The following is a 24,702-nucleotide window of genomic DNA, read 5'->3' as shown; positions in this document are numbered from 1 at the left end:
AGCATCTGTCGATGTGCACGTGCAAGGAATCCCATTGCCTACACTGACATTGTGACCTCTCTGTTTCAGGACTCATATCCAGGCTGAAATATCCTGTGTCTAAACGAAACAAAAACGCTCCTTCTACTGCAGGCCTGGGCTATGGTGAATGCTTATTTTTGTGGAGTTGGGCGGACTGGCAGTTTTATGAATTACCTCAGTAAACCTTACCTTATAGGATGGTCTTACGCTATACTGTTCTGTGCTAGCTGTCTCTAGAAAGGGAGGGCTAGACGGAACCAAGACATTTAGCAATTTTCTCCCTCTAGTGGTTACATCTGGTACTGCAAAAAAAACCAGATTCATCAAATTGTTGATGGTTTAAATTTTTACATTTATTTATTTGTGCCTGTCCACATACATATGCAATACCACACATGTGTAGGTCAGAGGGACATCCTGAACTTTGTTCTCTCCTTTCAACATATGAGTTCAGGGTTCAAACTCAGGTCTTCCAGCTTTGTGGCAAGCACCTTTACCTACAGAGCCATATCACCAGCCCTGTTTACTGTGTAAAAAAATTTTCAACATCATTTATGAGTCTATTAACTGTCATTATTAATCTAATAATAATTGGATTTTGGAAGGATCTTTGGTCTATCTTCTTGCCCTTTGTCCAATTTGTACCTAAAATTTCCCAATTCCTCCAATCAATAACTCTTTCCCCTTGAGATACCTGAGTAAAGAAAGGTAGATTAGTACTCCTGAGACTATTCCCTTTACTGTTTTTCCTACTTATTCCCTAGCAGGGAATCTTATATATTGTAGTCATTATATATGAATGTCCCATCAAAGAATCACAACAAGACTTTCTTGTTAGGATCATGGGAAATTGATCCAAAGGACCTGACCTTCTTGAAGGAGCTTGGAACTGGACAATTCGGTGTAGTGAAATATGGGAAATGGAGGGGACAATATGATGTGGCCATCAAGATGATCAGAGAAGGCTCCATGTCTGAGGATGAATTCATTGAAGAAGCCAAAGTTATGATGTGAGTTTCATCCTAAATTCAACTCTCAACCCAGTTGCAGGAGGAGTCTAGGAACTTCTAGGACAACACACTGTGGTCTAAGATGACTTATAGTAAGAGGAACTTAGCATAGGGGTCTGAGGTTACCTTACAGAATTGCTAAGGTAATCAGTTCTCTGATCCTGGTTGAGAATAATATTGAGTATGTATATGGCGCCTCTCAGTAGCATTTTGGGGTATATGTACAATATTAGACTTTCAAGAAAAAGTCTGATTTTGCCTATTGTTTTCCTAAGCTTGGGCTTGTTCCTTGTTCATTTGGTAGACTCCAAATCCCTGCCCACCTCCACATTTGAGGAACTTTTGGGGTTTGTGATGGGAAGGAGAAAAAAAAATAACTTTTTTATTATGGTATCCTATTAGATGTTCCATGCTAGGCCAGTCCCTTCCCTCCCCTGCCCTTTTATGACTAGTGTGTAGGGGCAAAAATAGAGGACTAGCTCCTTTCTTCTCTCGCAGGAATCTTTCCCATGAGAAGCTCGTGCAGTTGTATGGAGTCTGCACCAAACAGCGCCCTATCTTCATCATCACTGAGTACATGGCTAATGGCTGCCTCTTGAACTACCTGAGGGAGATGCGGCACCGCTTCCAGACTCAGCAGCTGCTGGAGATGTGCAAAGATGTCTGTGAAGCAATGGAGTACCTGGAGTCAAAGCAGTTCCTTCACCGAGACCTGGTGAGCATTCAGAAGGACTGGGGTGGGAATCAAAGAGTGGAATAAGCATTGGAAGCGATAGCATACACACTGTTGAGGGTTGCAAGTGCCAGCATTTAGATTTTCTCTAGAAAACACTACAGATTAAGTGTGCATCTGCCCCAGTGTTGAGCCCAGCAGTTGTTTCCAGCCTGAAGTTCAACAGGCCTGCCACTTGTCCTGAGTCCTTACTACCTATGAGAAAACAGTACCCCTTCTAGATTTTTGAGCAGAAGACTAGTCCTGTGTTTCCCCGTGGGACTGCTCCTGGCACAAGGCCATTACTTGGTTACATAAGAGTCACAAACATGACCCATGGATACATTTTGATTCACTTTTTTCTTTTCTTTCTATTCTATTTTATTTTTGAGACAGGATTTCATGTAGCCCAAGCTGGCTTTGGACTTCTGATCTCTCTCTCTACTCACAAGTGTCAGGATTATAAGTGTTCACTACCATCCCTGGTTTATGGAGTGTTGGGAACTGAACCACGAGCTTCATGCGTGCTAGTCAAGCATTCTTTCAACTGCCCATATCTCTTTTAAAAGTGTTTTATTATAGTCAACAAACACTTAAAGAGGAGCATTTTACATTAAAAACAGCAACTACTGTGCTCTTGAAAATCTAGACCATCTGAGAAGACAAGACCCACAATCTCACTGTCCATGCTAATAATCATCAAGGGCTTGGATGCAGCTCTCTCCTTCATAGCAGGCCTGTGTGCTCCACTTTCTGCAATCTCCACCCACCCCACTTCACTTTTTTCTTGCCTGCTTAGCTCCTGGAGGCATCAGTCTGTGTCTCTGTTTCTATCAGCCAGAAGAAGACTCAAATTGCCATGTTCTTCCTGCCAGAAAGGCAGAAAACAACACAAACTTGCCCAGTGTTTCTTCTGAATTCTCTTAGCAGTTGCTCTCCATGCCATGGAAATACAGCAAAATTTCTCAGGGTCATAAGTATGCCTCATAATCTTGGCACTTTCAAGACTGTAACAGGAAGATTCCCATGAGTTTGAGGACAGCCTGAGCTACGTAGTGAGTTCTCAGTCAGCTTGGAGTACAGATAAGACCCTCTCTCTTTACAAAAAAAAAAAAAATTAAGGGCAAGGGAGATGGCTTTTTTGGTAAAGAGCCTGAAAAGTAAGAAAAAAAAAATCCCAAGTTCAGATCCCTAGCACCCATATAAAAGCCAGGGAATATAGCACACATCTGTAAGTCCAGCACTGGGGCCTTAAGGAGAGACAGACAGGTCTCTGGAGCTCATTAGCCAGCCTAGCCCAATCACTAAGCTCAGAAACTCTGTCTCAAGAAATAGAGTGATTATAAAAGACATCTGATATCAACCTCTGGCCTCCACATGCCCACATATAATGCATGCATATACAGCTCCACGGTGTGCTCATGTTCATGAGTGCAAGCCCACACACCTCAGTAGCATCAAATAACTACTAGGTGGAAGGTACCTTTAGATAAAGGCCATGGGTCTTCCCTGCTGCATTTTGCTGGTAGACAGAGCTTTACGTTTTAAACCTAAGGCCAAGGATGCAGTCTCACAGTTATTTGCTGTACTGTAGGCGGCTCGAAACTGTTTGGTAAATGATCAAGGAGTTGTGAAAGTATCCGACTTTGGCTTGTCTAGGTGAGTGTGCCTTTTTCAACTTCCTATTTATTATTTATTTTGGCAAAGGTGTTGTTCAATGTGGTCCATGCTGGTCTTAAACTAGAGAGTATTCTATTTTACCCCAGCTTCTCTGTTGCTGGGATTACAGGCATTGCCACTGCATCTGATTTTATCATCTAATGTGAAAATAGCACAAAACATACAGGAGCACATTGTAATTTTTAATCTTTGTTTTCTTTTTCTGTTCTCATTTTTTGTTTTTGTTATGTTTTGTTTTGTTTTTGTTTATTAAGACAGGGTCTCTTATGTAGTTCTGGCTATCCTGGAGCTCACTATGTAGAGCAGGTGGGATTAAAGGCATGCACCATCATGCCCGGCCTTTCTATTCTTATTGTAGTGTCTTCTAACATCTGTTCACGCCTTTCCTTATTCTGAATTATTTAGGCAAATTATTAAATTATTATTAAATTACTGAATTATTTAGTATTACTAAATTACTAAATTATTATTTATTTTTCACTTTTTCTTATATTTCTTAATTTTTAATTATTTTTAGATGAAGTCTCACTCTAGCCCAGACTAATCTGGTACTCACTGTGTAACCCAGGCTGGTCTGGAACTCACTATGTAGCCCAGGCTGGTCTGGAACTTAACAGCGATCATCCTTGATCATTTGGCTCAATCTCTGGAGTCCTGGGATTCCAGGCATGAGCCACCACCCCAGGTTTATCTTTTCCTTTATTGTTATATCCCATTTCTTCTTTTCTCTTTTTCCTCTGCACCCATCCTCCCCTTCCTCATCCTTCTATTTCCTCAATATCTGAATTTGATCTGCTAAACCTTTCATTACTCCTTTCTTGGTCTAACCCTTACTGGCTACTGCAGAATAAAAGAAAAGGGAAAGAAAAAAAATGCAGGGAAAGAAAAAGGTGATGTAGAAAAGTTTCAGAAAAGGAGTCCTTATTAGGTTTTCCCCATTTATTCTTATTGTAACCATATTGTCAACCAGGAAAGCTAAATCAGAAGTCAAGATAGGAGCTGAGCATGGTGGCACAGGCTTTGTAATTCCAGCTACTCTGGAGGCTGAAGCAGTACCATGACTGAAAACTCAAGGCCAGCCTATCTGATTTAGTGAAACATTGTCTCAATATTTTAAGTACAAAAAAGAACTAGAAAGTGTTTATCACTAGTAGGGTGCTACCTAGCATGTGCAAGAAAATGGGTTCAACAACATGAAAGGCAAATGAATACATTTATAAAGAGAAAGAAATGAAAACAGAGATTTTGTTAAAAGTAACATTTGTAAAAGGCATTGGCTGGCCAGCAGAGGCATTTGAGAAAGAATGTAAATGTGAATTTGTGCAGCCTTTATGGGTGTGCTGAGAAGACTCGGGCACATAACAAGCAATCTAATTCTTAATGGCAACAAGTCTTGAATCCCTTGCAGGTATGTCTTGGATGATGAATACACCAGTTCAGTAGGCTCTAAATTTCCAGTCCGGTGGTCTCCACCAGAAGTGCTCATGTATAGCAAGTTCAGCAGCAAATCTGACATTTGGGCTTTTGGTAAGTAGATAAGAATATACAGATTAGACTGGCAAGATGGCTCAGAGGGTAAACTGCTTCTCATGCAAGCCTGAACAAGTGAGTTTAGTCCTCAGAACCCACATAAAACCTGGAAGAGTAGAGAACACAGGCGCTTGTAATCCCACTATGCCCCTACCCACAGATAGGAGGCAGAGACGGAGAATCACATGTAGCTGATGAGCCAGCTACCCTGTAAAATGTACAAGAGAGACCTTGTCTCAAACAAGGTGAGGACCAACACCTGAGGCTGTTATCTGACCTCTAATGTATGCTATTGTGCAAGTGCTCCAGCATGTGTACTCACACACAAACCCACACACACATGGTGGGGGAGAATGGGGGGTGGTAAGAGGAAAGAGAGAATATAGATTAAACAGCTGAAAAAAGAACATAATGGGAAAGTTCAAACTTGCAATACTGTTTTTCATCTGATCCTTGTCTACTTCTTATGTGTCAGGAACCACAAGGGTTTTTGAGGACAAAACAGCTAGCATAAGCTCTGTCTTCTTTGAATTACAATATATCCTGGGAAACAAATAGTTCATTATTCAACAGCTTCTGAATACTGATTATGTACTAGGCACTCTGCCAGACCCTGAAGGAACCAAGACAAACAAGACACAGTTTCTCTTCTGGAGTAACATAGTGCAACTCTGATAGCCACCAGTGCAGCCAGAACTATGGCAGAATTCTGGACAAAATGCACAATTCATAGAGGAAGACATCAACTTATTCTACTCTTGAAGGTTCATCCAGAACGATTAGGCTCCATGTCTTCCAAAAAGAATGAGTACACTTATTACTCTCTCTCTTTATCATCTAGGGGTTTTAATGTGGGAAATTTACTCCCTGGGGAAAATGCCATATGAGAGATTTACTAACAGTGAGACAGCAGAACACATTGCTCAAGGCTTACGTCTATACAGGCCTCATCTGGCATCAGAGAGAGTATATACCATCATGTACAGCTGCTGGCATGAGGTAAGTGTTGTAGTGTCTCCTCTTAAATTATTCCTTTCAACTTAATTTCTCATTTAGCTGGCCAATCCCTACTCTCCATGGTCACATATCAGCTGGGCACAGACTTGGAGCTGCATCTGTTTTCTCACTCTAGCTTGCATCCCAATCCTCTGATGGCTTTTCCATGCCCACCTTAATCCTCACAAGAGTATCATTAGCAGAGCCTAATACTTATTTCAGCTTTAAGAGTGGGGAGTTTGTGAGACCATGCCATCTAGCAAAGATAAGTAAGAGAATGGGTGTTACAAAGTCTTTACTCAGCAAGGTGGTGGAGGCACATGCCTTTGATCCCCAAACAAAACAAAAGTCTGTAATCATTAACTGGGACTCACTTAAGAGTGTTAGACCCTTCTTCCACTTTACTAGCTTCCAACCTTTCCTAGTTGAGGTTCTAAAGAAGACTTTAAAAACCCTGTTGCCTATGATGGACCTAAAATAGTTTTTGCTTGTCTGCTTTGGTTCTTTGATTTTGCTTCTAAAATATTTTAAAATTATTTTATAATTTTATGTGTGTGGGTGTTTTGCCTGTATGTGTATTTATGTACTGCATTCATGCCTGATGCACGTGGAGAACAGAAGAGGAAATCATATTCTCTGGAACTGGAGTTACAGGCAGTTGTGAGCCACTTTAAGGGTGCTGGGAATCAAAACTGGGTTCACAAGAAGAGCAATCAGTGCTCTGGCTCATTGTAGATATTTTAAAATTTTATTTTTACCATAGATTTTGAGGAGGTGCAGTTGTATCATTTTGAAAATAATGTTTCACTATTCTAAAAATGCTTTGCTGGGGCTGGAAGTTCTGGCTCAATTAATTTGGCACTGAGCACATCATAAGCTGGGTGTGTGATGTAGGGATTTGAGACTGGGTCTCAAATTGTCAGGCTGTACTCAGACTCATTATGTAGCCAAATCTGACTTTCAATTTCTGGTTCTCATGCCTCCACCACCCAAGTGCTGGAGTCACAGGCATGCATTACTATGCACTACTACTAAGGATACTTTATAGCGTTAGTTTTTTTTTTTTTTTTTTCTTTTCTGAAACATTGTCTCTCAACATAGCCCTGGCTATTCTGGAACATACTATGTAGACCAGGTCAACACTGAACTCACAGATATCTACCAGTCTGTTTCGCAAGTGTCAGGATTAAAGGCATATGTCCCCATGCTCAGCCTCCAAAGGAATTTATTTTTTAAGTTACTTTTTTTCTTTTCAAATTTTTATTAATTTTTTTTATTTTTTAAATATCAGTTACAGTTTATTAACTTTGTATCCCAGCTGTATCCTGCTCCCTCATTCCCTCCCAACCCCACCCTCTCTCCCTCATCTCCTCCCATGCCCCTTTCCAAGTCCACTGATAAGGGAGGACCTCCTCCTTTTTCATCTGACCCTGGTTTATCAAGTATCTTCCAGACTGGCTGCAAAGTCCTCCTCTGTGGCCTAACAGGGCTGCTCTTCCCTGGGGGGGGGGGGTGTCAAAGAACCTGCCATTGAGTTCATGTGAGAAATAGGCCCTGTTCCCCTTACTAGGGTACCCCCTTAGATACTGAGCTACCATGGGCTACATCCGAGCAGAAGTACTAGGTTATATCCATACATGGTCCTTGATGGAGAAACAGTCTCATAAAAGACCCCTGTGCCCAGATAAATTTGGTATCCAGAATATATAAAGAACTAAAGAAGTTAAAAAGCAACAAATCAAGCAATCCGATTAAAAATGGGGAACAGAGCAAAACAGAGAATTCTCAGTAGAGGAATACAGAATGGCAGAGAAACACTTAAAGAAATGCTCAATGTCCTTAGCCATCAGAGAGACGCAAATCAAAACGACCCTGAGATTTCACCTGACACCCATCAGAATGGCTAAGATCAAAAACTCAAGTGACAATACATGCTGGAGACGTTGTAGAGAAAGGGGAACCCTCCTCCATTGCTAGTGGGAATGTAAACTTGTACAACCACTTTGGAAATCAATCTGGCGCTTTCTCAGACAATTAGGAATACTGCTCCCTCAAGATCCAGCTATACCATTCCTAGGCATATATCCAAAAGATGCTCAAGTACACAATAAGGCCATTTGTTCAACCATGTTTGTAGCAGCTTTATTCGTAATAGCCAGAAGCTGGAAACAACCCAGATGTCCCTCAGTTGAGAAATGGATACAGAAATTGTGGTACTTTTACACAATGGAATATTACTCAGCAATTAAAAACAAGGAAATCATGAAATTTGCAGGCAAATGGTGGGAACTAGAAAAGATCATTCTGAGTGAGGTATCTCAAAGACACACATGGTATATACTCACTTATATAGACCTGTAAGATAAGATAAACATAATGACATCTATCCACCTAAAGAAGATAAACAAGAAAGAGGACCCCGGGTAAGATGATCAATCCTCACTTAGAAAGACAAATGGGATGTAGGAGCAAACAAGTAACAGGACAGGAACCTACCATAGAGGGCCTCTGAAAGACTCTAGCTAGCAGTGTATCAAAGCAGGTACTAAAACTCATAACCAAACCTTCTGCAGAGTGCAGGGAATCATATGAAGGAAGGGGGAGTTAATATGATCGGAAGGAATTTTTAAAAATTTAAACTACTGGGCTTCTTTCCCAGATATTCTGTATAGGTACATCTGCTATGGAACACACAAATCCTTTCAAGTTTTGCAAGACCTTCTGATACTTGTCTAGTTTTCAAAACCAGTGATTTGAGTACTATGAAATTGATAACCCTTCAGTTCTGACAGTTCAGGTCACTGTGTCATGAATCTTTCCTGATTTATCAAAGACAACAGAGACAACTAGGCATATGTAGTCCCAAAACTCAAAAATCTGAGGCCAGAGGGTTTGACACAAGTTTCAGGATAGCCTTGTTACATATTGTGTTCCAGGGAAGCCTGGAATATATATGTATATATGCACATATATACATATATGTGTGCATATGTATATATATGCATATGTTTATATATGTTATACATGTATGCATATATAGACATATATACATATATAAAGAGAGTGATATCCTATCTCAAAAAAAAAAACAAAAAATTAAAACAAATTTTCAAATTTTCTTTTAAAAAAATACCAAATATCAGCCAGGCATGTGGCATATGCCTTTAATCTCAGTACTTGGGAGGCAGAGACAGGTGAATCTGTGTAAGTTCAAGGCCACCCTGATCTATATAATGAGCTCTAGGACAGCCAGGGCTATGTAGAGAGATGCTGTCTCAAAACAAAAGAACAAACAAAAAATGGCCTAGGTCAAGAGCCCTCCAAAAGAGCCTTAATCTGACTGGATCTCCAAAAGATTTGTAATCTTAAAGTCAAACTAACAAAAGCCCCGGTTGCTCAGGGTCCATTCCAGGCAGTCTTTGGCTTTGCAAAGGTAAGTCTTTTGTTCATTTAGCTTTGTGATGACAGAAAGTAAATTGGGAACCTAGTTAAACATTATCCTTACTTATAGGAGCTCTGTTTGGCAAACCAGTTAAGCACACTTGATAGCCATCTCCTTTCCAAGCCCTGAAATAACGAGATAGTGTGTATAAATTTGCAATGAACTTATCTTCAGTTTTAATCAGCCTGTCAGCTTAATTTGAAAATTTGTTCCTATTACACAAATAATTTGAGTTATGCTAGGCAGTGGTGGCCCATGTCTTTAATACTAGTAGAGGCAGAAGGATCTCTCAAAGTTCAAGGCCAACCTAGTCTACAAAAGAGTAATGCTAGAATTATTTTTTTTAACAGCCAGGTGAAAACAGAGATAAGAAGTCCTTGCCTGGTTTTTGGACAGAGATGCAGGGAGAAGTAAAGGCAAAAGTTATCAGTATTATGGGCACTGGCTGCTCATTCAAAGGACCTAGTTTCAACTCCCAACTCCAACATGGCAGTTCACAACTGTCTGTAACTCCAGTTCCAGAGGATCTGACACCCTCACACAGACAAATGTGCAGGCAAAACACCAATGCACATAAACATAAATTATAAAAAAATATAACTTGAGTTGCTAAGATGTAAAGCACAGAGTGGCTTTATGGAGACCTGCTATGCATTTTTCTTCTGTGTGTATTATCAAGAAGATATGCTGCTAGGTATTTAGCATATACTTAATATAAGCTTAAGACTTTGTGGTTTACTGCAGGGTTCCCTGTGGATTCTGGATTCTATGCTATGACACTGTTCATTTTCTTTGGTTGTAGAAAGCAGATGAACGCCCTAGTTTCAAAACTCTCTTGAGTAACATTCTAGATGTCATGGATGAAGAATCCTGACCTGGCTGAGAAGCTTCATGAATCTACTCCTCTCTCCTTCAAGAGAGAGGCTTTTCCACTTTTCCTGAGGCGGCTCCAGGCTCCAAGGCTCTGTAGCCTTCCAGGCTCCTACTGAATACAGAAAGGCCCCAGTACATCTCGGAATGCCTTTCTTCTTTCAGTCCTCGGCATAATGCTTCTGAGAAAAGGCCAAGGAATTTCTGTGCCTGGTATTATCCATAACTTCAAGACTCCTAACAGATTGAATTTGGGATGGGAACATTTGGGGGGAGGGAAAGATGTAAATAGCTCCATTAGTTGTCCAAGAGCTTGTTGGTTAAGTGTTAAGAGTTCATTGGGGGGAGGCAGGACAGACGGGAACGGTGCCATCAAGATGGGAGTGTTTGTTTTGATATAATAAAATTACTTGAAAGTGTGAAGGAATCTCCTATTTTAATTCATCACGCAGCAGCCCAAAGCTCCCTGTCTGAAAATTGTAGAAAGTCGTGTGTCATTAGTTTGGTGTATTCCTAATCTAGAACCCACATTTCACCCTTCTTTCTCTTGTTTAAAGCTTGCCCCCATGTTCTAGATGAATTCTCAAACCTTGCACTGTACTTGGCACAGAGTAGATGCAAAATATCATTTGAATAAATCTTAAAATTAGGAACAGAATCAGCCAGAGCCTCATTTCCCTTCATTACGAGGAAAACTCAAAGAACAGGGCAGGCAGTTAATTGGCAGAAGAGTTCTGTTTTGGGAGTCCTAGCTGAGAATGCGCGGGCCAATTTGGAAGTGGGCAGGGCGGAGTTGTAGGGGCGGCCCTTTACTGGACCACGTGGTATGAAGCAACTTCCTCTTTTCCTTTAGACTGTTGTTTTCTTTTCTACATTTTCACTGCCACAGCGCAACAGCGCTTCAGACAACAGCCGGGCGCTACTGCGGGCTTGCGGCTGGTCCTGCTGGCAGGGGCAGCAGAGCGCTGTCGGTTACCAGCCCCGCGCCATCACAGTGAGCTAACAGGGCAGTCCGCGGGCACAGGAGACGGGCGGGCCGGGGCGGGCCGGGGCGGGGCGGGGGAGATTGTAGTTCCGGTTCCGTCACCCAGACACGTGAAGGTCGGCTAGTCTGCTGGTTCTGTGTTCGCTTCGGCCCGCGTGGTCACGCCGGGATGGATTCCTCCTCGGCCTCTTCGGGCTCTGGTTTGGGCTCTGTGGATCCTCAATTGCAGCATTTTATCGAGGTGGAGACGCAGAAACAGCGCTTCCAGCAGCTGGTGCACCAGATGACGGAACTTTGCTGGGTGAGAACCTCGGGGCTCGGAATGGGACGCTGTGTCGTCTACTTTTCCATTGCTCTTGCTCCCACGGGACTTGTTAGGGTGTCAGGGACTCCAGAGTGGGTGGTCTTCACTGTACTCTGGGTTCTCAGATACCGTAGGCCGAGCCGGAAGGGATCAGGGTGACTCTGAAGGAGACCGAAGGTGCAAAAGATTTGGAGTCACAGGTTTATACTGTTGACCCACCGAGCAATCTGAAGCACCTGAGATGGAAGCTGCTTAGTGTTGACTACTAGGACTGATCAGAATCCTCAGTCCTGGAATTTTAGGGAGCCCGAATCCCTGAGAGTCCATGACTGTTATTTCTGGACTCCTTGGGACTCACCTAGCTTACTCATTTATAACCCCTCTTGATGCAAAGACAAGCGGCTCTTGTTCGTTAAGTATAAAAGTGGCATTTATTTGCCTTCACTATGAGTTGTGTAATACCACGCCATTAAGGTTTGAAGGTTGCGGATTGAGTCTGCTCAGTGAAGGGACTTTGGCAGAAGGGCAGAAGGCATTTCTTTGTAGCTGAAATCAAAGTGTTTTGGTTGCCAAGGGCAGCATACTGCCCTCCTGTGACATAAAAAGTTAAAAGAATTTAAAGGCCAGGGATAATATTCATTGGCGTTGGAGAAACTTTAAAACTTGTGTATAAAGCAGAGAATAGTGAGTGCAATTCAGTCTAAAAGTTTCCAAACTATATAGACATTGATTTACCTGGTCCCTTTCCCGTAAACTTTTTTGAGACAAGGTATCCTGTATTCCAGGCTGGCCTCAAACTGAATGGATAACTAACTGAGAATAGCCAAAAATGACCTTGAACTCCTAGTCTTTCTGCCTCCTCCATCTTTCAAGTACTGGATGTACAGCCATTCACAATCACCTCCATTTTTTTTAATTCTCTTTAGAGACAGGGCTTTACTATTCACCCCTGCTGGCCTGGAATTTGGAGATCCTCCTGTCTCTGCCTCCTCATTTATGAGATTAAAGGTGTTCACTACCAAGATAGGATAGGTTCTTTTTCTTAAATGTCTTTTGATTCCATTTTATTTTTGTGGGAAGTGGGTGTGGTTAGTGACTCTTAAGAATCATTAAGCTGCAGGGTGGTAGCATACACTTTTAACTTCAGCAGAGGCAGGTAGCTCTCCTTGAGTTGGAGGCCAGCGAGGTCTACAGAGTGCGTTTTTGGATGGCCAAAGCTATACAAGGGAACTCTGTCTCAAAAAAGAAAAAGGAGAGAAATGAGTGGAAGAGAGGAATTTATTTTTCTTCAGTGTTATAGCCACTAGTAAGTTCCTCATGCTCCAGTAAAAGAACCCTATACTTATGTTTATGCAACCAACTCATTAAAACTCAGTGGATAATAAAGGATATACAGTAGGATAAGGAATTATTGGGAAGTAGAGGCGAGTGAGAAGGTAATGGCAAATATGATCAAATTATATACATGTATGAAATTGTCAAAGCATTTTTTTAAAAAAAAAAAAATCTGAACTATAGGGCCTTCTGTAGAAAACTTGAGTTTTTCATTTCTCCTGAGGAGACTCAAGAACCTTTGGTATATTGAGTAGAATGGTACAGTCACAGAACCTGGAAGCAGAGACAAAAGGATCAGTTTCCGGGCCATTCAGCCCTACATCTTGAGACCTTGTCTCAAAAGACAGGCAGGCAACTCTGTCGTTAATAAACAAGATTACAGAATGTTGGTTTGTAGTTGGTTTGTAGATTTTCTTTATTGGTTTTATTTAGGACACCTATCTGATTTATCCTTTAGTCATTTTCTTCCACAGTGCATTTAAAGGCATTTAATGTCAGCATAATTGTATGTAGAGTTACAAACCTACTCAGAAAAAAAGTTTGTTTTTTTTTTTTTTAAAGGGGGAAGGGTTGGTTTCAAGACAGGGTTTTCCTGTGTAGCTCTGGTTGGCCTTAAACTTAGATGTGCCTGCCTTTGCCTCCCAAATGCTGGGGTTAGAGGTGTGTGCCCCCCGAAAAAAAGTGTTTTTACTTACGATTTTGCTACTTTTTTTAGTCTGTAATGTGTGCCACTTTCTGCCACCCTGACTTTGAGCAAACTCTGCTGGAGTTTCCACTTGTAAAATGAGGACTGAAGAATGGTTTTTATTTCATTGCCTTGTTATAAAATGTAAGCCTGTGTGCAATGTTTTTAATGATTTACCAATTGAATTATTTTCTATTATTTTTTTAGGTCAGCATAAAAAGTCATGGGCTTTATCATGCCATGTATTCTTTCAACACATGTATTTCTTGCCTCCCTTTGATTTCTTTCTCTCGTCTCACAGTCTCCTAGATACATCACACACACATATAGAAACACATTTAATTTTCAACTAGGTGCCACAGGTAAGAAAAAACAGGTCTAAATGTATTAACAAACAGATGATTTAAGTAGAATTATTTCTTTAAGCAAAAGACCTTTATTTGCAAGTTTTCTTTGTGATTTTGTTTCTTATTCTGAACAGGAGAAGTGCATGGATAAGCCTGGGCCAAAGTTGGACAGTCGGGCTGAGGCCTGTTTTGTGAACTGCGTTGAGCGTTTCATTGATACAAGCCAATTCATCTTAAATCGACTGGAACAGACCCAGAAATCCAAACCTGTCTTCTCAGAAAGCCTTTCTGACTGATCTCAGCATTACCTCTTTGGAAAAGTAGTCAAGAAATGAAGAGCTGTTAATGGGACGGTTGAAGAAATGGCTATGGGGGGGGATTGACTCCCACTTTTATCATCTTGAGACATCTTGTCATATGAGAATGAACAAAGACCAGTTTTTATGTATGGGAGTTGAGAGTCATGTGTGTTTGGTTGAGTTTTTAAAGCTATTCATGTGAAAATAATCAACAGATAAATTATGAGATGCATATTACTATGTATGGGACTATGCTTTCTCAATGTCCCTTAACTGCTTTCTATAATTTTGATAGTGGAACTGCTTTCTATAATTTGATAGTGGGACCACATAGGATAAATCTCTATTTGTATTATGGACTCATTTCTGTTTTTTAGGGAGTTCTGGTTTTAGGGAGTGTCAGAAAAAGTAGTGGGGAAATATCCTGACACTGTTTAACTGAGTTTTCTTTCAAGTTTGACTATCAGCTGAAAAAGAAATCTACCTGGTGTTCACACAATCCAGCTTTTTAAGGTGGTCTCTCTCCTATACTGTGATTTGTTTAAATATCAGATTGAAAATATGGTCTCAAGGTAGAACAGGCAGCCTGGGAATTCAGAGTGCTTTAATTATAAAGGAATCTAGATCATGAGCTTTATTCTTACTACCAGACAGTTGCAGAAGAAGTTAACTCACTTTGTATATCAGGATGTGCCTAAATGATAACGATTTAAGCCATTCAAAAACAAAAAACAGTTTCAGGTAGACATGCATGCCTGATAGTCATGAATTCCATTAACTGCATCCTTTTGGTCACTGAAATAAAAGCTCACAAGATTAGCTTTGCAATGAAGAGGCTTTCTATTTTGGGTTTTTATCTGCAACTCAGATCTTATATGGACTAATTTCAAGACAGAACTGTAGGAAGCCTCTGTCCTAGAGGTTCCTGAAGTTTTTGTGGGAAGAAAATATTTAGAGATGAGAAGGGAAAAATATTCTGTGCTAACACTTTAGGTCCCTAATGGAAGAGCTTTTGTTGAATTACTCTTTTGTTTTTAAATTCTCATACTAGAGTGTAGACTTAAGAAAACTGCATAGTGCAAATCTATGAAACTGGACAAATACATATTTATAGTATTTATATAGGCACTAGAAGAACATCTTTTGCAAATTGTGATGAACATATGTTAAACTAAAGTGCCTTTTCCAATCCAGACTCAGATTCCATAGAACCAGCCCTAAGGTTGAGAGATTAGTTCTAGCTAAGGGAGACAGTAAGAAATTCATAAAGATTTCAGTGTAGTAAGTTCTATTAAGAAACAGTACAGGGGGGCTGGCCATGGCGGTGTGTGCTTATAATCTCAGCACTCTGGGAGGGAGAAGCAGGTGGATCTTTGTGAGACCAGGCCAGCCTGCTCTACATAGGTAGTCCAGGACAGCCAAGAGTACACAGAGAAACCTTGTCTGGAAAAAAAAAAAACACAAAAGAAATAGTGCAGGGAAGTGGAGAGATTGTTCAGTGGTTTAGAGAGAGCACTTTTTGGCTCTTGCAGAGGACCCAGATTTAATTCTTAGCATTCACATGATGGCTCACAACCATCTGAAATTTAGTTCTAGGGGATCCAACATTATCCTTTTATCTTCCACAGACACTGGGGACACATGTCACACATATACATGTAGGCAAATCTTCATGTACATAAAATCTGAAAAGAATAAAAAAATACAGGTGTTAGGAAAAGTTTGTGGAGCTTTATTTTCTAAAACTAGCTGAAACCTGAAAAGACCAAGTGACCAAACTTAAAAGTATCAAGCAAGAGTTGTTTGGCAGAAGAAACAGTCCAAATGCTTCAGTGTAGAAGCTATGTGCCATGGTATTAGAAAAGTAAAATCCGCTAGGATAAGCAGGAATAACTAAAGAGGAATGTAGGACTGAATGAGGCCATTTGGCTTTTACCTGGCACAATAGAAATCATTTGGTTTTAGCACCTGTGTGATGTCATATAGCTAGCTGCTTGGTGTAATAGTGCTTAGGGTAGATATCTGGCAGATACATGCCTTTTTGTGTGTCGAGGTAAAATATAAGTGGCACAGAGAATTCTTCAGTCTTAGTCATTTTTTTTTTCCAGTTTTGTGTTGTGAGACAGTCTGTCTTGCCTATCCTGGAGCTCACCAGGTAGACCAGACAGGCCTCAAACTCAAAGAGATCTTGCCTCTACATCCCAAATGCTGGAATTAAAGGCATGCTCCATTATGTCTGGAATTGTATATATACATGTACATATATATTTATATAATATATGCATATACATATATGTGTATGTATATATACATATTTTTTAGAGACAGCGTCTCTGTAGCTTTGGCTGTCCTGGACTCACTGTGTAGACCAGGGTAGCCTCAAACTCAGATCTGCCTGCCTCTGACTCCCTGAGTGCTGGGATTAAAGGCATGTGCCACAACTGGCCCAGTCTTAATATGTTTTATTACTGTATCATTATTTCTTCTGATTTCTCATTCAATAACAGTATTCTCATTGTATGCATGCACAAAGTTAAATGTTTCACTGTAAAGTGTTAAGATTTTCAGTTAAAAATGAGAAAGGTTATACATAATGTCAAGTTCATCCACTATGCTTTGGCACCATTGTGTTCACCAACACTAGGTATAAGACAACAGAGAAGAAAAAGTAACTTTTCCCCTGCTTCCAGTAAGTATGAGAGCAACCACTGGTGTTTTGACAATCTCAGGAATGTGTTTTCAGACCTTGATTAAAAGAGGAGAACTGCTCAGGCACTGTGACTCATGCCTTTAATTCCAGCACCTGGGGAGGCAAAGGCAGGCATATCTCTGTGAGTTCAAGGCCAGCCTGGTCTACAAAGCCAGTCCAGGACAGCCAAAGCTATGCAGAGAAACCTTGTCTCAAAAAACAATAAAAAAAAGTAGCCAAAACAAAACAAAAAAAGGAGTACTGTCCTGAAATTCCAAACCTAAGGGTTGGCTTAGTAAGTGTAAAAGAAAAACCTGAAATACAACATTCAGAAAGGCCAAGCTGCTCTGATGAATTATGTACCTGGAAGCTCTTCTGTTGCCTCACCTGCCCATATATATTGACTGTAGCCTGAGACATTGTCATAGAGGCCCTAAATATTTACCAAGTATACGGCCTGTCTCTAAAGTCCCTACTGCTGAGGTCCATCCAAGAACTAACATTAACAATAATAGATTCAAGGGAAACAAGGACTTTAAAATGATAAGCATTTTATAAGGAGTTTGAAGTCTAAAATGTATTAAGTCAAACCCATGTAAAACCTTACATTTTTGGTTATGAGCCTAGTCTCTAGTGGCTGAACCTTCTGTTTGTCTCACATGTAAAGTCTTTATGAGAAACAATTGATAGCCCCCTTTTTATATAAGTATTTCATGTACATTGGTGTTTTACCTATACAAAAGTGTCAGATTCTGGAGTTACTGACAGTTGTGAACTGCCACATGGTGGCTGGGAATTTAACCCTGGTCCTCTGGAAGAGCAGTGCTCTCAAACACTCATCCATCTCTCCAATCTCTGATAGCCCTTTTTCTTAGAAAACAACCAAAATAAGACAGCACACAGAACCATGGGTAAGTGGATGACACCCAGAGGCCAACCGGCTGCTATGAGGCACACCGGCTATAGACACACAGGCTTAACTGCCATGTGGCTCCCCCATAGCTGGAGCCACTACAATGTGCAAATATGTGGTGGACAGATGGGAGAGAAAGAGAAGTTGAACAATTTAAGCATTATGAAGAGAGGTGGAACTAGAGATATGAGGGTAGAGAGGAATAGCCTGTTGGGAGTAGCCTGCCCTGCTAGCTGAGGCCATGGTGAAATCCCCGCCCATGCTGCCACTTGAAGGCCATGTCTGGCTCCTTAGCCAGGCAGGAACAGGGGTGTCTGTCATTGTCTATGGCTCATTACAACTAGAGAACGTGCAGATGTCCCCAGTCTGGACTGCTGCCTGGGAACATATGTAGATGCCCAAGGGCTGTGCAACGCTGGCTTTGCCCTTCACTGACTGCAGCACTCTGAAGAGTAGACCCTGCACTTTGCCTGGGCAACACAGAGCTGGCCTTGGTGTCAGGGGCTGCTGAGCCAGCCAGAGGTCATGAGCAAGAGAGACAGAGGTGGTTTTACTATTCACCTGCTGAGAGAGAGAGAGAGAAAGAGAGAGAGTAGAGGTTTCACTATTCACCTGCCATGAGGTGACATGGGTGAGGGGGACATGTTCTCTCCTCACCTGAAGCAGTTGGGAGAGCTGGGCCAGAAGTCATGAGAGTGGGAGAGCTCCATGAGAGGTCCTGCTCCTCACTGGTTGCAGGACTTGGGAGAGTGGGCCCTACACCTTACCTCAGCAACATAGTAGAGCTGGTCCTGATGGCAAAGGCATGGGTGAGCCAGCCCCAAGTGTGTTAGAGAGGGAGAGTGGACCCTGAACTTCAACTGGGCAACACAGTAGAGCTGGCTCTTGTGGCCTGGGTGTAGCTGTGCTGACCTTGAGGGCATGACAGTGGGACAGCTGACCCTGCCCCTTGCTTGCTACACTATTGGGTGAGCTAACCAGAGCAGTGTTGGAAAGCTTGCCATGTAGTGTGGGTGCAGAAAATCTGGTGGGCTGACCAGCTCAGCTACCACGTAGGCCCAGATCAAGGGCTTTGAGCTGGCACATCACAAAATCTACCTTAATCTTTGAACTGCTGGAGTATATAAAAGAGCTGGTTCTGCAGATACATAGTTGCAAGATCTCCATGACACATGGTAGCAACAGGATGTCTGAGAGAAGTCCTGGTGAGGATCCAGTAATGATAGTGTAGCAGAAGCCAGAGGCCTTGAATCAGACCAGTGACTCATTGCAGTGAACATTTGTAAGCAAAGATGTGTGCACAAAAGGGCACCGTGGGATACCCTTTGACATACTACAGCTTCCAAAAAGACAAGATGTTTTCTATGCTTTATTTTATTTTATTTATTTATTTTTTTATTTTCTTTTGGGGTGAGGTTGCAAGGCCAGAGGGTGGATACAAAGGGATGGGGATATGAGTGGGATTGAGGTGTGTTATGTAAAACTCACAAAGAATCAGTAAAATATTTAAAAACCCAAAAATTTCTATGATACAGTACTGAAACAAAAATCTTGGTCTAGGAATGGGTTATTCCAAGATCATCCACTGACATAGTTCTCTTAAAACTTTCCTCAGGCTTATTTGTTGGGACATGATAGAATCAAAGGCTGTTAGCAGAGTGTCTTGTATTCTACTTCTTCAGTCTAAATAGGTATATGGGTATTATTCAGATTCACCTATCTCTAATGTATGGTTTGGATATGGGTGAATGTATTCCCTGTGGGTTTATGTACTGAAAGCTTGGCCCAGGTAGTGATACCTGAAGGACAATTCACAAGATGAGAACTTAAGGCTGGAGAATGGTTTAGTGTTTAAGAGCATTTGCTGCTCATGCAGAGGCCCTGGGTTCTAGTCCCAGAACCTATATGGTGGTTTACAATTGTTTATGACTCCAGTTCCAGGGGATCCAACTCCCTCTTCTGGCCTCTGTTGGCACCAGGCACACATGTGGTACATAGATATACATGGAGACAAAACACTCATACAAAAAGATAAAGGTGGGATCTGAGGTAGGCCACTACGTCATTGATGAAGTTAAGATACCTTTCACAGGCAACTGAATTCTTCAAAGAGTGAGTTTTTAGGAAAACAAGCCTGACCCAGATTGTTCTTTGCATTTTTGTTTGGTAATGCATTTTCTTCAACTGACCCAAGCTCCCACTTTTGCCACCTGCCATGAAGTGACAACTTTAAGGGATGCCCTTGCCACAACCGTTGCTGGGTTGTTTGAACACATTTAAATATCTAGATACATCTTAACACCTTGCAAAGTTAGTGTGCATCAGGTATTTTATTAGAGTAATAAACAGATTACTATATTATCAAAAGGCAACAGATATGGAGTAAAAAGAACATCTCCAAAGGCATAGGAAAAAAAAAAAAAGAAAGCTGAAAATATAAAAAGGAAACCCTAGATAGTAACAATAGAATTTCTAACACCACAGGTTGCTATTGCTTGAGTTAGGAAAAAAAAAATCAATATAGAACGGACTACAAATGTACTGAACATATTTAAACCCTGGTTTGGACATTTCATTTAAATGGTTACAAAGATCACAGGACAACTCAAGCACATCTAGGCTGCGGTTGTGTTCCTAATTAGTTTTCCTAAATAATAGGTTCTTTCAAGGTGATGCCCAACTTTTTTACAGATATCATAAAGTAGGCCCTCTAAAGAGCAGATAGGCCTGCTCCTAGAAGCATTGTAGTTGTGGCGCTATGTCGAATGTGTGTCAGTAGGTGGCAGAGAGGAGAGAAGCTACGTCTAAGCTCAGTGTTCTGACCTATGAACATCTGCATCATTAGTGAAAAAAGTGAGCCTGAGATGACCACCCATCCAGTGATGGGTTCCCAGGACGGGGAGCAAACTGGAGACTAGAACCCTACGTGTGACTGTGGGGCCCAGGCAGGAATGAGCCTAAGACAGAGGACCCTCAAAGGGGCCACTTGGGTGGGCTGGTAGAGAATCAAGCCCAAAATGACCACCAGACTGGCACCATGGGGCCTAGACAGGGAACCAGGCTGAGATGACCACTGGTTTGGCACTGCACAAACCTGGTGGTGGTGGTGGGGAGACCATGCCTATGCCTGAGATAACCCCTGCCCAGTGCCATAATGCACAAATGGAACATAGTACTACTGAAACTACTCCCGAGAGGACCCCAGACACTCACAGACCCTGGTTGCCACTAAGAGGAGCAAGTAAGTGTTGGAGAAATGGACCAGAAAGAGAAAAAGAAGGGTGTGGTCACAGTGAAGAGAGGGAGGCAGAACTCGAGAGGGTAGTAAGGAACAGCCTGATATGAGTAGCCAGTGATGCCACCAGGGACCATGGAGCAGCTCTGGCCTATGCTGACACCAGGAGCCATGTTTGGGTCCATGGCCTTGCAACAGAGGGGCTCTATTACCACCAAAGGCCAAGCAGATGTCCCTGGTCTGGACTCGCGCCCTGGGACATGTTGATGTCAGGGCTGGGCAGAACTGGCCCAACCCCTTGCTTAGACATTATGGAAAAGCTGACCCTGAGGGCATGAGAGCAGGAGAACTGTCCCTAACTTTTACTAGCTACAGCACTCCAGAGAGCAGGCCCTACACTTTGCCTTGGCAGCACAGAAGAGCTGACCCTGGTGGTGTGGATGTGGGCCAGCTAGCCCGAGGGCATGAGCATGGGAAACCTGGCCCTGCCACTTGTCTGCCCTGCAGTGACATGGGAGAGGGAGTGATGCCACCTACTTTTTCCTCTTGCCACCTAAACTAGGAAGGAGAGATGGTCCTGAGGTCAGCAGAGAGAGAGAGAGAGCCGTCCTGCACCTCACATGGACAGTACAGTAAAGCTGGCCCTGGATGTGAGGGTTGCAGGTGGGTCAACATCCATGAGGGTGTGAGTGTGGACAAGCCAGATCTTCCTTTTGTCTGTTGTGAGATGGTGTCAGCAAGAAGAGAGATCCCCTTCCCTCCCTTTTGTCCTTGCCATCAGTTTTGGGCAGAAGAAAGTGGGTGTCTGCGAGCAGGCTCTGCCTTTTGTCTGCTGTGTGAGTGGCTTGCCCTTGTCACCACTGGGAATGGGAAAGTTGGCCTTGATGGTGTCATGAGAGCAGGTCCTAGAGGTCACCTGGACAGTACAGTAAAAGCTGGCCCTGGATGTGATGGATGAGGGTGAGACAGCCCAACACTGTGAGTGTGGGAGAGCTGGCCTCGCAAATTTCCTGCCTTTCAAAAGTGTGGGCAAGGGAGAGATACACTCCCCCATCCTTGCCCCTTGCCACCCATGGCAAGTGAGAGAGCTTGCCCTGGGGTCATGAGAGCATGAGAGCTGTCCTGCCCCTTACCTGTTGCAGCACTTGGGAGAGAAGGCTCTGCACCTAACCTGGTCCACCTCTTGTCTTCTGGGCATTGATACAGACAAGGGAGAGATGTTCTCCCCTCCCTCATCCCTCTCCACCTATGGCAGGTTGGAGAGCTGGTCCTGGGGTCATAAGAGTGGGAGAACTGTCCTTCCCCTCACCTGGACGGCACGGTAGAGCTGGGCCTAGTTTCACGGATGTTGTGTGAGCCAGCCCTGAGGATGTGAGAGCAGGAGAGCCATCAGGCTGACCAGCTCAGATATCTCTCAGGCCCAGATTCAGAGCATTGAATTGTCCCATCCCAACATCTTCTCCATTGGATGAACTGCTGGAGTGCACAAAAAAGCTGGTCCTACAGATCCAAAACTATAGGATCAATATGACACAGGGAAACAAAAGGGTATCTAGGAGGATTCTCAGTGAGGTTCCAGTATTGATAGAGTGTTAGAAGCCAGAGGCCTTGTATCAAACCAACAAATCATTGCAAACGAAGAAGTGAGGACACAGGGGATACTGTGGGACACACTGTGACAGCTTTCACAATGAGATTTTTTTTTCTCTTTTGGTGGGGGTGGTTTTTTTAATTTTATTTTTCTTATTAGTTACATTTTGTTAACTCTGTGTCCCAGCTGTATCCCGCTCCCTCATTCCCTCCCAATCCCAACCTCACACTCCGTCCCTGGTCTCCTCCCTGCCCCTTTCCAAGTCCACTGATAGGGGAGGACCTCCTCCCCTTTCATTTGACCCTGTTTTATCAGGTATCTTCCGGGCTGGTTGCAAAGTCCTCCTCTGTGGCCTAACAGGACTGCTCCTCCCCTGGGGGGGGGGGGAGGTCAAAGAGCCTGCCCTTGAGATCCTGTTAGAAATAGTCCTTGTTCCCCTTACTTTGGGAAACTACTTGGTTACTGAGCTACCACGGGCCACATCCGAGCAGAAGTTCTAGGTTATATCCATAGATGGTCCTTGGTTGAGTGGTTTTAAGGGAAGAGGGCGGGTACTAGGGGAGGGAAAGATGAGTAGGATTAGGGCACATGATGGGAAATTCACAAAGAACCAATAAAGTTTAAAAAAAGATATCAAAGGGGTTAGGTTAATTTCTCTGGCCATAGGAAGGTTTCTCTAAGGACATGTAAAGGCAGAACTGACTACTACACTCAGGACCAAAAAGACAACTCCTGTGATAAAAGAATTGAATTACTCTTTTAAATCTTAAATAAAAAAGCTAAAGCAATTTTGCTGATTCCTAGCACCTTAACCAATGAGCATCATTTGAATATGTAGACAATTCACATATGAACTTATTTAAAGAGATAAAAAAAAAAACTTGTATGTCTATACCTACATCTTGTAAAAACCAGTCTCACAAATGAAAAGCCTATGAGGCATAATCCTGACAGTATCTGCTATACATAAATTTATAGAAGAGACAATAGGATATGGCATATCACAGTGCTGAAATACTGATAAAAAACCCCAAATAAGGACTGACGAGATGACTCACACAGGTAAAATCGCTAACAACCTGAACTTCATCCCCAGGACTTATGTGGTGGAAGGACAGAACAGACTCCTAAAAGCTGTTTTCTGACTTTCACACACATACAGTGTGTGGTGGTTTGAATGAGAATGGCCCCCATAGACTTAGAGATTTGAATAGTCACCAGGGAGTGGCACTATTTGAAAGGATTAGGAGGTGTGAATTTGCTGAAGGGTGTGCCACTGTAGCTGGACTTTGAGGTTTCAAAAAGCCCACTCCAAGCCCAAAGTCTCTTTCTTCCTACTATCTGTAGGAATGCTCAGCTATGTCTCCAGCACAATGTCTGCCTGTGTGGCATCATGATTCCTCCCATGATGATAATGGACAAAACCTATGGAACGATAAGATAGCCCCAATTAAATTTTTCCTTTTATATGACTTGCTGTGTTCATGATGTCTCTTCACAACAGTAGAACACTGACTAAGACAACATGGCACATGTGCACCTGCACACATTCTCTCTCTCTCTCCTATACACACACACACCACCACCACCACCACCAACACCAACAACTACTACTACTATCACTACCACTATTGTTATTTTAATAATAATGAAATTTTAAAACTTACAAATGAAAGATGGCTTGTGCAGTGCTGGTGATGGAGTCCAGAACTTTCTGTATGCAAGACAAGCATTCAAACAAGGATACATCATTAGCCCAACCTTTTCTGTGTGACTTTATGAATATTTACTATTCCTAGATATTAATTTGAAAAATTTTTATATAGTATCTGCTCTGGTGCTCACTATGAAGCCCAGTCTAGCTCTGAGCTTAAGATAGACTTCTTTCCTCAATCCCCAAGTACTCAGGTACAAACATACACTTTCATGCTCACCTCTTTTTTTAAATTTTTATTATTAGTTACATTTTATTAACTCTGTATCCCAGCTGTATCCTGCTCCCTCATTCCCTCCCAATCCCACTCTCCCTCCCTCATCTCCTCCCTGCCTCTTTCCAAG

General features: G+C 42.2%; 2 protein-coding genes and 1 pseudogene across 2 annotated transcripts in view; all 3 read left to right on the top strand.

Annotated features, from left to right (window-relative positions):
• The window catches only part of Btk (Bruton tyrosine kinase), a 43,824-nt gene extending 33,115 nt beyond the window's left edge, over positions 1-10,709 (top strand). Inside the window, exons 13-19 of the mRNA XM_055607292.1 lie at positions 70-144; positions 860-1,031; positions 1,530-1,746; positions 3,338-3,402; positions 4,832-4,950; positions 5,795-5,952; positions 10,194-10,709. Of these exons, the coding sequence (XP_055463267.1) occupies positions 70-144; positions 860-1,031; positions 1,530-1,746; positions 3,338-3,402; positions 4,832-4,950; positions 5,795-5,952; positions 10,194-10,265 (878 nt within the window). The 3' untranslated portion in view covers positions 10,266-10,709. The remainder of the gene's footprint in view (positions 1-69; positions 145-859; positions 1,032-1,529; positions 1,747-3,337; positions 3,403-4,831; positions 4,951-5,794; positions 5,953-10,193) is intronic.
• A 616-nt stretch (positions 10,710-11,325) lies between these two features.
• Timm8a (translocase of inner mitochondrial membrane 8A) lies at positions 11,326-14,458 on the top strand. Its single transcript, XM_055607312.1, has 2 exons — positions 11,326-11,547; positions 14,052-14,458. Exons 1-2 carry the CDS (start codon positions 11,416-11,418, stop codon positions 14,211-14,213), a joined length of 294 nt encoding a protein of 97 aa, XP_055463287.1. The 5' UTR covers positions 11,326-11,415; the 3' UTR covers positions 14,214-14,458.
• Positions 14,459-20,544: 6,086 nt separating this feature from the next.
• Positions 20,545-20,670, top strand: LOC129676785 (small nucleolar RNA SNORA17; annotated as a pseudogene).
• Positions 20,671-24,702: the final 4,032 nt, after the last annotated feature.

Source organism: Psammomys obesus, unplaced genomic scaffold, assembly GCF_907164565.1.
Source record: "Psammomys obesus unplaced genomic scaffold, mPsaObe1.curated_primary_1811, whole genome shotgun sequence".
Classification (NCBI taxonomy): Eukaryota; Metazoa; Chordata; class Mammalia; order Rodentia; family Muridae; genus Psammomys; species Psammomys obesus.
Note: the sequence above shows the minus strand (reverse complement) of the source record. Positions and strands in the feature narration are given on the sequence as shown.